General features: G+C 35.9%; 1 protein-coding gene across 3 annotated transcripts in view; it reads left to right on the top strand.

Moving 5' to 3' along the window:
• GAS2L3 (growth arrest specific 2 like 3) overlaps positions 1–10,250 on the top strand; it is a 38,350-nt gene extending 28,100 nt beyond the window's left edge. For all 3 annotated transcript variants that reach the window (XM_062202000.1, XM_062201999.1, XM_062201998.1), the window contains 4 exons: positions 1,282–1,345; positions 1,999–2,137; positions 5,754–5,861; positions 8,110–10,250. In XM_062202000.1, coding sequence (XP_062057984.1) covers positions 1,282–1,345; positions 1,999–2,137; positions 5,754–5,861; positions 8,110–9,417 — 1,619 coding nt within the window. In that variant the 3' untranslated portion in view covers positions 9,418–10,250. The remainder of the gene's footprint in view (positions 1–1,281; positions 1,346–1,998; positions 2,138–5,753; positions 5,862–8,109) is intronic.
• The last annotated feature ends 3,306 nt before the right edge of the window (positions 10,251–13,556 follow it).

Genomic DNA, 13,556 nt, shown 5'->3' with positions numbered 1-13,556 from the left:
GTTAGTCCAGCTCGGCACTCCTGTGTTCCCATCAATACCCATGGGGCAAGCACATGGTGATACTCCACGGGCTGGTGTGGCAGGCAATTTGGCCCTACAGTGGAGGCTCAACATTTTATATTTTCAACATACATTTTTTACATTTCAAAGTTCTTTTTGAAGCTATTCTAAATGGAATTATTTTCTTAATTTCATTTTCAAGTTATTTTATCTCCAGTGTCTACAAGTAATTTCTATATGTTCATATTGTATTCTTCAACTTTGCTAAACTTGCTTATGAGCTTGAATTTTTTTTTTTTTTGGTAGATTCTTTGGGATTTTCTACACATAGGGTTATTTCTTCTGTGAATAGAAATAGTTTTCATTCTTACTTTCTAATCTGGATACCTTTTGTTCGTTTTTCTTGCCTACATGCCATGGCTAGAACCTCCAGTGTAATGCTGAATAGAAGTGGTAAGAGTGATCATCCTTGTCTTTTCCCTGGTCTTGGAAGGGAGACTTTTTATCTTTTACTTTTAAGAATGACATTAGCTGTGAATTTATCATAGATGTCCTTTATAAGACTGAGAAAATTCTCTTCTATTCCCAATTTATTGAGTCACTTTTTTAATCAGGAGAGGAGTATTGAATTTTGTCTATTGCTTTTTCAATGTCTGTTGAGATAATTGTGTGTTTCTTTTATTCTGCTAATTATGTATTACGTTGATTGTTCTCATGTTGAGCTAACTTTACATTCTTGGCGTAAATCCTGCTTGGTCATGGTTTATACCCATTTTTATATTTTGCTGAGCTTCATGTCCCAGTATTTTGTTGAGAACTTTTATATCATATTTATAAGGAATATTGGTCTTTAGTTTCCTTGTGAAGCCTTTGTCTGGCTTTGCTACCAGGGCAACATGAGAATCACAGGATGTGGTAGGAAGCGCTCTCCCCTCTGTTTTTGTGAGCCTGAGAGACTGCTAGCACATAGTGCTGTGCTGAAGATAACCTAGACTAAAACTGTGGTGTTGTATCTCTTCTAAGAGCATCTCCCATTGAGAGAACTTAAATATAAATAATGCTACAAAGATCTAAAATACTATCATCTTCCTCTAAGCCAGTTTTTTAAAAAAAATTTATAAAAGATAACAATATGTAGAGATTATAAAAGTGCTTTTTCAAGTCTTCTCCAAAAAGTAAACCCACTGTTTTGTTTTTTTTTTTTTTTTTCACTTTCTTTCATGACTGAAAATGTGTTTTCCTCTTTAATTCTGCTTCTTAAAATATGTCTTATTTCCACAGTTTTGCACAAAGATCCAAGACAGGTATATCTTTGTCTTCTTGAAATTGGACGGATTGTGTCAAGGTATGTACTCCACTGTATTTCAGAACGTCAATGTCGTAAACATTTTTAAGCTATTTAGTTTTAGCTTATAACATCATTTCCTCTTTAAAAACTTAATTTCCTATTTTAACTTCCTTTTGGTGTCTTTAACTTTATTCACTATGTGTGAGCATATGCCAACATCTGTTTTCTCATATAAACTGGAAGAGGAAATACTTAAACTTTTTAGATTAAGTCTAGGGTAAGGACACATAGTCTTAATTATAGTTCTAGTCAAAGCAAGTCCTCTGAATGAAGAGAGGATCTGATAAGAAGACCAAGGCTTGGTGTCCCCTCTACCTACTTCAGCCCCATCTTTATTCACTCCCGATTTTAAAGCTGCCTTTCAGGGTCTCAGGTAGATACTGAGGGTATCCAGTAACCCAAATATATGCTGTGATGTGAAGATTCTGACCTGGACTTTTGGCAACCTGTGAGACATTTAAAAGTGTTTCCGGATGTTCCAGTCAAACAACTGGTAGAAGGAAATCATACAGCTTTTGCTTTGAAAATGCACGCGCGCGCGTGTGTGTGTGTTTGTGTGTGTGTGTATGTATCTGTGTATAGTCTTGAAATGCAAGGAAGTGTTTGGGTCACCTTTGCTTGAATGATCAGATCTCCTGGTTGGTTTTCAGATATGGAGTGGAGCCACCGGTATTAGTAAAACTGGAGAAAGAAATTGAATTAGAAGAAACCTTGCTTAATACTTCTGGGCCTGAAGATTCCATCAGTATTCCCAAATCATGCTGTCAGCATGAAGAGCTGCATGAAGCTGTAAGTAATGGCCACATTTTCGTTTGATTTTGATACCTCGGAGTCTTCTAGTTTGCTACACATGATGCTAATGCTTAAAAGACAGTGTTTCTTGTTCATAACATACACCAGTTACTAATCTCCACTTCCTGATGAGTTCAAGGAAATACATATATTTATATATATGTAAAATATATACGTATTTTCTTTTTAAGATTTATTTATTTTGAAATTCAGAGTTAGAAGGGAGATATATAGAGAGGAGAGAGATCTTCCATCCCCTGGTTCACTCCTCAGATGGCCACAATAATCAGGGCTGGGTCAGGCTGAAGCCAGGAGCTTCATCTGGACAGGTGCCCATATGTGATGCCAGTATCGCAGGTGGTGGCATTACCTCCTAGACATTGCCAGCCCCAAGGCACTATATTTTAAAGGTGATTGGTTATCATTTTTGTGTGATGAGGAATGGGTTTATTTGGGGGGTGATGGGGTCAACAGACTGGAACCCTTCATGTAGGATACTGTAGCCACAATAACTCATTGATTCTTTTTTTAACATGGTAGTATTATAATCTGATTTGCATATTATAAGGATTACTCTCACGGTCATGTAGAGGTTATGTTGGTTTTATGGTAATAATCCATGCATAAGATGATGAGAGCTTGAACTTGAACAGCAGTAGTGGGAATGGAGCAAAAGGAACAAATGTAAGACACAATTAGGAAGTAGAATTGACAGGAATCCATGACTGTGAGGAAGGGAGAAAAGCTAGAGTGATGTCCAAGTATTCTAAATATATGATATACTGGTACTTGGAGAATCTAGGAATAGGAATATTTGTGAGGGAAAACTGGTTTTTTTTTCCCTAAATATTGTCCCCTGACAATATATGTAAATTTGTTAGGTGATAGATTGAGGCTGAAAAGTCTTCTTAACGTGATCTGTTCATTATGTAAAAGTTAATAGAATTGCATTTCACTAGGCTGTGGGTTTTCTACAGCAACTGCAGTATTAAGTGATCTTGGTGAATTTAGTTTAGAATAATTCAAATGTTGGTACCATTTTTTTAGAAGTGCTTAATGTGTAAAACTATTGTAAATAACAAGTAAGTCATTACCAATACACATTTAAAAAGTATTGCTTAGATTATTTGTTTAACATAAGTCTACAATAAAACCTTCAGGCCTTGCAGGAGAGATGCACATGTCAACCAGAGCAACTCTTTATCAGATCAAGATGTGTTTGTTTGTGTAATGTTACTAATATTTATGAAGACTTTGAATATCAGTATGGAAAGAAGAAATAATATACTTGATAAAAAACAAAGTTGATTTTAAATCTCTTAAAGAATGATTAAATAACAAGAAAACTTCAGGAAAATATTTTTATTTGATGAGAATTACTAGGTTTTCATTTTCTTATTATATAAAGACCATACAAAATTTAGTAAGAAAAACATTTCTGGTCAGTAAAAGGGCAGGACTGTGTTCATACAAGAAAATAATCATATTGAAACTTGCTGATATCAATACTATTTGCCCCATTAGGAAAACATTTTTAAATTATGAAACCTGGAAAATTCTGGTTAAACTATTCCTATGTGTTGCTGTTGGTAGTGGAAAATGATGTAGACTTTTGAAAAATAGATTGACAAGTGGATATCAAGAACTACAAAAATATTCTTTGCTCATTTTTATTGAAAATGACAAAGGAAATAATGAAAAATGAAAATATTACCATTTTATTTATATTGGTAAAAAATTGTAAACAATGTAAATACCCTCAAATAGGTTAATAGCTTGGTGAATTAGGATTCATTATCTCAACAAAATAATCATGTTATGTGATCATTATGATGCCTGTGTAGCAAGAAGAAAAACATGTATTTTGGGAAAAATATATACATACAAACCAACTGCATGAAAATCATAAGCTTGACAATAATCAGTAGTATTGTAGTGCCATTGTAGATGATTTCCTTTTTCCTTTAGTGTTATGTTAGTTATGCAATAAATAAAACCAGAAGAAAGTATTTCTTATCCACTGCTCTAGTTTCTTATGCCCACTGCCTTGTTTAGATTTTAGGCTAGTGCTGATTTGTACTGTTCAATATAAGTGGTATTTGGAGATCTTAAATAAGGAAATAAGTGACTTATCCGAACACATTTCTCTAAACGTGTGTGTGTGTGTGTGTGTATGAATACAATGTCCACCTATACATATATGACCTATGGATATCTTGAGGTCATGATTAAAAATAGAGCAATGATCTGATTTGTCAATTAGGGTTCTGTTAAGAGGTATACAATTGCAGTATTGTGTACTTATGAAATTTTTGTACAGAAAGTAGTGATTAAAAGAAATGTTTTCTTTCATATTAGTTTGATTAACTAATGCAAAACATGCTTCTAATAATTGTAAACTCTTTACCTGAGTTCAGTTTCTTTTTAATCATTTCATGTATATGGTTATGTGGATGTGTGTGTATGAACGTGTGCATGTGTACACACATACAAGTGTCTAAGCTATGTACATGATAATCTTGATTGATTCATGAAAATCCATTTTATTAGCTTATAAACATACCATCTTGTGAAGTGAATGATGGAGGAGAATAAATTCCTGACCCTTATCATTCATTTTTGGTAGATAATTAAATATAACCATATAAAGTTCTACTAATACACAGCTAAATTGTATATATCTGAGGAAATATTCTTTATATCATGTCCAAGTTTAATTAAATGTTTATTTAAATATACCTGTGTGACAAGATAGACGAGAAAAGTATTTTTGACCTTGCTTTTTCAAAAGTATAATTTTAGGTAAAGTCAAATATTTCCCAATGTGGCTGAAATGTCTTTTTTTCTCAATCAAGTGTGTTTCAATAAATATCTTCAATTTATTTTAATCTTCATGCTTTAAATATAGAATTTTTAAATATTTTTTATATTTACAGAAATTTCACTTCTCTTATTTTATATTTACCGGGGAAAAAATTCTGTAAGCTCCTTGAAACTTAGAAGTAGAGTTCCCGTGGCAGACCATTGAAATGAAGCAAGCACTTTCAGAAAAATCCTTCCTGAATTAAAATTTTTAAGAATTTTGTCCAGAGTTGAGTAAATAGAGATCAGTCTATCTCTGCCTCTTTTAACAATAGCTTTGAACAAATCCTGATATTTCCTCAGAATATTAGTTTAGCATCGTGTTAAGGGACAAATGCAAATTCCTACTTAACCCTTTTCAGACTGGCCAGACTTTGATTTGACACTGACATATTACTAGTTCAGGTCTTGAAACAATTCAGGCCTGATAATGAACTCAGGCCACCTAGCACTCAGTAAGTGTGTTTTGAATCTTTGGCGCTGTCTAATCATACTTGTGTATCTCCTCCTGTGGTCATGAGGACACAGCAAGCCCAATGACACTGGGCAGAGGGAGGGACTTTATCACTGCTGGTATTTATGTTAGATTAGCAGTGTCTAATCTTAGTATGTGTTCACTAGTAAAGGAAAAGAGAAATTATATGGTTGGACTGGATTTGATTTTCCTAGCTATCAAATGACATTGCATTTTAACTTTAAACAAACTACTTTTTGTAACAGGCACTGAATTTGTATTTATTTTTAATCTTAGGTTAAACATATTGCTGAAGACCCTCCCTGTAGTTGTTCTCATCGATTTTCAATTGAGTACTTATCTGAAGGGCGTTACCGACTAGGGGATAAAATACTGTTTATAAGAGTAAGTGTGCTATTTACATGTACGTACAAACAGATCTCGTTTTGAAATTGGGTTTATTGCTTTACCAACCTCTTTTTGCTTTGCTTTTAAAAAATTGAAATGGAGGGTGCATCTCATGGAAGAATTTCATTGTACAGGAAAAATATGCTCCATCAATGTTTTAATGAAAATCTCTTTTTTTGTTTTTGAAACATGTATGTTAAATGGCATTATATTCTATTCAATTCTTAACTTTTTATAAGCTTTTAAAAAGGCAAAATATGGTACCCTTGCCTTTCATGATGAGTTCAGGTAAACACTTTAAACAGCGAACAGCTAACTTCAGGATATCTAAGGCTAGACATTGAAATATAATTGAGGGAACAAAACTTTGGTACTTCAAGTAACTTATGCCATTTTTCAAATTTTCTAAAAGGAAATAATCTTCAACTATAAGAATAAAAAACAGAAACAAAACATCTAATGAACTGAAATATCTGTAATGAGTAAAGAAAATAGAAATGCAGTTTATGAAAATATATGCTCTGGACTTTATGCATAAAATCTTTTCCTCACTGACCCAGCATCAATATGTATTTGTGTATATATATATATATATATATATACACTGGTATATACGTGTTCATTTCTTCCTGTCTCATCTGCAGTTCATTAATTGTCCCTTCTCCTGATGAGATTGAAATTTCCTCTTTTCAACATTCTTCCCAATTCTGATATAATATTTCACCATCCGGTTTCCTTCTCTTTCACATATTATCATTATTTCTCCACCCTCTACCCAAGTCACACAGAAACATATGTACTGTCTACCTTCTAATTAACTTTCTTTTTAAAGGCAATCTGTTATAGCCATAACACACAAAGCATGGGATTTGGAATTAAAATGTGTGCAGTGGAAGGCGTTTGGCCAAGCCCTTAAGCTGCCAGTTGGGAATCCTGCATCCCATATCAGAATGCATGTGTGCAAATTTCGACTCTGTTCCTGGGTCCAGCTTGCTGCTATTGCGTACCCTGGGAGACAGCAGGCCAAGTTCTTGGGTCCCTTCCACCCACATGGGAGACCTGGATTGAGTTCCCAGCTTTCCTCTGCAGGCATTTGGGGGGTGAACCAGTGGATGGGAGCTTTCTGTCTGTCTGTCTCTCTCTCTGCCAAATAAATAAATACTTAAAGTTTGTGGGCAGTTTTATATAGTTGTGCATATTTGCCTATTGCATGGACAGATGCCTGAAATCCAACTTGTGCTGTACTGACAAAGCCAGGGTTTCTTATCCCCACAAAAGCATCATTTGGATTCAGGCAGTCTAGATTATTAAAAGCCAGGCCAAGCTGTGTGACTTGGGAAATGCTCCTTAATTTCAAGAGACATAGTTTTCTTGTCTGTAAAGAACTAATAATAAATCTTAGCAAAGTGCCTTTAAGATTAAATTTATATGATATATGAAAATAATTCATTAACTTGTAAAATTATTAAATTATAAATTGCTTGATCTTTTTTCTTCCCTGTTATTTTTTTTAAAAATCAGGCACTTTTTTTCCTTAAGCCCTCTTTTCTTTCTTTCTCCTTCCAGCTCTCCTCTCTTCTTTCTTTCCATTTATTTATTTTTTAAAAGATTTACTTATTTATTTGAGAGGCAGGGTTACAGAGAGGCAGAGGCCAAGAAAGAGAGAGAGAGGTCTTCCATTCACTGGTTCACTCCCAAGATGGCTGCAGCAGCCAGAGCTGTGCCTATCTGAAGCCAGGAGCCAGGGACTTCTTCCTGGTCTCCCACACAAGTGCAGTGGCCCAAGGACTTGGGCCATCTTCTGCTGCTTTCCCAGCCCATAGCAGATAGGTGGATTGGAAGTGGAGCAGCCGGGACTAGAACCGGTGCCCATATGGGATGCCGGCACTGCAGGTGGTGGCTTTACCTGCTATGCCACAGCGCTGGCCCCTCCTTCCATTTATTTTTAACTCTTCATTGAACAATATTGCCCTTGTACTTACTTTTGTGTATTAATAACTTGAATTTTTAAGATGCAAGTTATTTGTAAATATCTTCCTTACAGATTGTAGGATTTTGATTGTTGTATAATTCAACATGAATTAAATCTATTAATACAAGGGACAGTCAATTTGTAGTGAAGATGTGGGCAAAATCTCTGAATCTCATAGTTCATAGACATCACAAATTGTGACTGCTAATGAATTGTAATTATTATAAACTTCACTACTTCACAGCTTATTTTTAAATTTTCCTTTGGGCGCAGATGCTTCATGGAAAACATGTTATGGTCCGTGTTGGTGGAGGCTGGGATACTCTTCAAGGATTTTTGCTTAAATATGATCCCTGTCGAATATTACAATTTGCTACACTAGAGCAAAAAATTCTAGCATTTCAAAAAGGAGTTTCTAATGAAAGCATACCTGATTCACCTGCCAGAATACCTCAGCCTCCTGAAATGAATCCTTTGTCAGCAGTTAACATGTTTCAGAAACAAACTTCAAAACCTAGCACACCAGTTCCCAGGAGCAAGGAGAAGCAGGTGCATCCACCAGGTGTTCTGCAGCCAGCTTCTTCACGGAAAGGAAGTAATCTCGGCTCCACGTCAGACCCGTCTAAATTTCCAAAGTCCCCAGCAGTGTCTTCCCATCTTAAGTTCAAGTCTTCTAAAGACAAAACAAAAAAGCCACATACTCCATCAAACAATGTCTCATCTTCACTGGCTTCTTTAAACCCGGTAAGTAAAAACACTTCTTCACCTGCTTTATCAAGAACTGCACCTTGTGTTTCTGAGTCATCATCCTCCAGGACCCCTAAGGCCAAGGTTATTCCGGCCCACAGATCAAAAGACCTGCCTGAGTCTCCTCTGTTGCCAAGTAAATATTCTGGAAAAACTGAGTTGAAGTATTTGAAACAGAATCATATTTCTTCAAAGGATGAAAAAGTAATTCACTCAGCTGCACATTTAAGTTCATCGTCAAAGTATCCAAAGGTACCTAAAGCAAACATACACATAAGGCCTAAACCTTCTCCTTTGCAGTCCCCTGCAAAAATGACAAAATCCAGTTCTAAAACCAAAGCCACAGTTCTAGAAACACTGCCTCAGCCATCTGCTGGAGCCTCTCATGCAGGGGTAGTCCCTGCACAGAAACTTAAGTCAGCCTTGAATCTAAATCAGCCAGTTTCTGTGTCCTCCATTTCCCCTGCGAGAAATGCACAGGAATCAAAAGATGCTAAAATTTCAGTTGCCAAAAAGCAGCATCAGAATAAAAGTACATGCCAAAAGCCAGGACCAAGTTCCTCAAAATCCCCTGGCCGTACTCCATTGTCAATCATGAGTCTTCCCCAGTCTTCTGCAAAAGCACAGATGATACCAAAGTCAGCACACAGTGCCACAAAGGGCCAGTATTCAGCCAAAGGGCCTCCCAAAAGTGACAAGACTCCAACTTCAAGCAGGAAACCACCTTCATCTGGTAAGGAAGCAGATAATGGAGATAAGAAACCTACTGCAAAGAAAAAGGAAGATGATGACCATTATTTTGTTATGACTGGAAGTAAGAAACCTAGAAAATAAATAAATATATATATATATGTTTGTGTGTCATTTTAAGAAAATGGGACAGGAGCAGGTCAATGTGTTAGCTTTGCACATAAAAATTTCTCCTGTATGTATTTGTCCAAATAGGTACAGACATTAAGTACAATGGAATGGATGACTAAGGTTGAGGATGGGGTCAGAGGCTGGGATGAGGAGGAGGCTCCTCAGAATTCAGAGCTCTGAATTCACCAGAAGCTACTCTTGTAAGGCATATTGTTGTAAAATCACCACATGGTTCTTATTGAAAAATAGACGTGCATGTGATTTCAGTCTATAGCATCATTATCAGTGGCTGTCTTTAAGGGAAATGTACAAGTCAAATAACACTACTAGAATTACAACTACAGCAGGAGTGGGAAACCTTTCTTCTGTGAAGGGCCATTTGGATATTTATAATGTCATGCTTGGTTCATACAGAATTATCAACTTAAAAAAATTAGCTTGCTCTGGGTTTATTGAATTGCGAGTCAAGGCAGGCCAGACCAAAGGACCTGCAGGCCCATGGACTGGTTGTTCCCTACCCCTGAACTATAGGGACTATTTTTAAAATAGAGTTTTAAAAGATGGGGTTACATACTTGCTAATACAGCAGTGGTGCTCTTAATATTAGATATTACATTTTAGTAAAAAAGGAACGGTTTGGCACTTGTCCTACAGAAGGTATCTAATTTAACTTCCTGGTCAGCATTGCCTAGTCCAACAATGCCAGGTGACAGTGGTGTGCATGTTAGCTTGGCATTGCTCTGGGTGAGGTACAGTTCTTAGTACTTACATGTTTTTAAGCTTTCAAATCAGAAGGAAGAGATTATTTTACCTGGCTTATATTAACATTGGTAATATTTTGTTACCAGTGTTTTTGGTATAAATAAAATTAACTTATTGAAACAAAAACTGAAACTTGGTTTAAAAAAATCCAAGATTTTAAGCTATATTGTCTATAAAAACTTTGCTTATATTTTAGTAGATATTGTGCAATGTGATGGGGAGACTGATTTAATAGCTACTAGCATATTAAAGATATTTTAATGTTTCCTATGAATACAGATATGAATTTTACATGAAAATAATGTATTTTAACATCAGAGTTATTTTAACAATCTTTTTATTTTATATTTTGATGATCCAACACTAATATTTATTTTATTGCTCAAATTACTTTGCTTTTGCCTTTTGGGCACTCTTTTTTTTTTTTTTTCCCCAGAGAAACCTTTTATTTAAGGAAAAACAAACTTCATGCATTTCATAAGTACAACTCTAGGACTATATTGATTCTTCCCTCTGTGCCTGCCTTCCCACCCACACTCGCATACTTCTTCCACCCTCTCCTATTCCCAGTCTTATTTTATACTAATGTCTATTTCCAATTAACTTTATACACAGAATATTAAGTCTACAGTAAGAACTTCTCAATTTGTATGAAAAAAGGAAAAAAATTTAAAGATTAAAAATTGAAAAAAAACTTTCTCAACAGTTGAAATAAGGCTGTTCAGAGTCATTGCATCTCAAAGTTAAATTAACTTGTTTTTAAGAAACTTAATTAACTTAAAAAAGAACAAACCAAGAATGATACATCTTTTAGAAGCACTTAGAGAGAACTGTAGCTTATGAGACATAAGAATATCCTAAATACTTACTACATTAAAAGAAAGTAAGTCTTTGGGAACAAGTTTTATCATTAATTAAAGAAGCTCCTAAGAAAACAAACAATGGAGTTGGACACTTTGGCGTAACTAAAACTTATGAGACATAAGTATATCCTCTACTTAATATACTAAGATGGAATAAATCTTTGAAAACAAGTTTTACTGCTAGCTCTCCTAAGACAGCTCTTTGAGGGCAGAGGTCCTGCATGAGAAGTTAGTGTACAGTGACTCCTGTTGTTAATTTAATAATTAACACTCTTATGTATGATGTCAATGACCACCCGAGGCTTTTGACATGAGCTGCCTAGGCTATGGAAGCCTTTTGAATCCACAAACTCCATCAGTATTTATATAAGGTCATATGCAAAGTGGAAATTCTCCCCTCCCTTCAGAGAAAAATACATCCATCTTTGATGATCATTTTTATCCACAGTGTTCTCACCCATAGAGGTCTTCATTTTTTGCCATAGTGTGTTGGCTTTCCATTCCTGATGTGCTCTCTTGGGCTTGTCAGCCAGACCAGAATGCCCAAAGGGCTGATTCCGAGGTCAAAGTGCTACTTTAAGTGATTGTCATTCTATGAGTTTGCTGTATGGACTGTTTTGCATGCTGGAGCATTCACTCCTTTTTATTTCTATCTATTATTATTACCAGACACTTAATCCTATTTATATGATCACTTTAACACTTAATGTTATCCATATGATCACTCCAATATTTAAAATGCTATTTTACCCCCCAGCTTAAGAGGATTTGGGGTCCCATGGAAAGTTTTTAAACTGTACCATTAGAAGTAAGTCCATAAGAATGTATAAAGAACTATACAGCTTTACAATTACAGACTTCATACACTTTCTAATTACAACTTTAGGAATATATTGATTCTTCCCATTGTGCCCATACTCCAACCCCTCTTCCTCCTCCTTCTCTTATTCCCACTCTTATTTTTTACTAGGATCTATTTTCAATTAATTTTATACACATATGACTAACTCTATGTTAAGTAAAGAGTTCAATAAATAGTAAGAAGAAAAAAACTGTTCCTCAATAGTCAGGACAAGGGCTGTTCAGAGTCATTGCTTCTCAAAGTGTCAATTTCATGTCTACAGATTGCCTCCTAGGTGTTCTGTTAGTTATCATGGGTCAGGGAGAACATACAGTATTTGTCCTTTTGGGACTGACTTATTTCACTAAGTATGATGTTTTCCAGTTTCATCCATTGAATTGTAAATCACCAATTTCATTTTTTTTGCTGCTGTATAGTATTCCATGGTGTATATATCCCATAATTTCTTTGTCCAGTCTTCCATGCATTTGGATTAATTCCATATCTTTGCTATTGTGAATTGAGCTGTAGTAAACATGGGGGTACAGATAGCTCTTTCTTATGCTGATGTCACTTCCTTTGGGTAAATTCCCAGGAGTGGGATGGCTGGGTCATATGATAGATTTATATTCAGATTTCAGAGGTATCTCCATACTGTCTTTTTTTAAAAAGATTTATTTATTTTTACTTGAAAGAGTTACATAGATGAGAGACAGAGAGAGAGGGAGAGAGAAGTCTTCCATCCACTGGTTCACTCCCCAGTTGTCCGCAGCAGCCGGAGTTGAGCTGATCTGAAGCCAGGAGCATCTTTCAGGCTCCCACATGGGTGCAGGGCCCAAGGACTTAGGCCATCTTCTACTGCTTTCCCAGGCCACAGCAGAGAGCTGGATCAGAAGTGGATCAGCCAGGTCTCGAACTGGCGCCCATATGGGATGCCGGCACTGCAGGCGGCGGCTTTACCCACTACGCCACAGCACCAGCCCCCATACTGTCTTTCGTAGTGGCATTATCTGTTTACATTCCCACCAACAGTGGTTTAAGGTACCTTTTTCCTCACATCCTCAACAGCATTTGTTGTTTGTTGACTTTTGTATGAACGCCATTCTAATGGGAGAAACATGGTTTTGATTGGCATTTCCCTGACAGCTAGTGATCCCGAGCATTTTTTCATATGTCTGTTGGCCATTTGGATTTCCTCTTTTGAAAAATGCCTGTTTAATTCCTTTCCCATTTAATAACTGGGTTGTTTGTTGTTGAGTTTCTTGGTCTCTTTGTATATTCTGGTTATTAATCCTTTATCAGCTTTATAGCTTGCAAATAATATCTCCTATATTGCCTCTTCACTTTCCTGAGTGTTTCTTTTCCAGTACAGAGCTTCTCAATTTAATGTAATCCCATTTGTCATTTTTGGCTATGATTGCCTGTACCTCTAGGGTCCTTTCTAAGAACTCTTGGCCTATGCCAGTGTCTTGCAGGGTTCCCCCAGTGTTCTCTAATAATTTGATGGTAGATGGTATCAGGTTGTAGATTTAAGTCTTTAATCCATTTTGAATGGATTTTTGTGTAAGGTGTAAGGTAGAGATCTTGCTTCATGCTTCTGCATGTGGCGATCCAATTTTCCCAGCACCATTTGTTGAAGAGACTGT

This window comes from Lepus europaeus, chromosome 10, assembly GCF_033115175.1.
Source record: "Lepus europaeus isolate LE1 chromosome 10, mLepTim1.pri, whole genome shotgun sequence".
In the NCBI taxonomy this organism is placed as follows: domain Eukaryota; kingdom Metazoa; phylum Chordata; class Mammalia; order Lagomorpha; family Leporidae; genus Lepus; species Lepus europaeus.
This window is presented reverse-complemented; position numbering and strand designations above follow the sequence as displayed.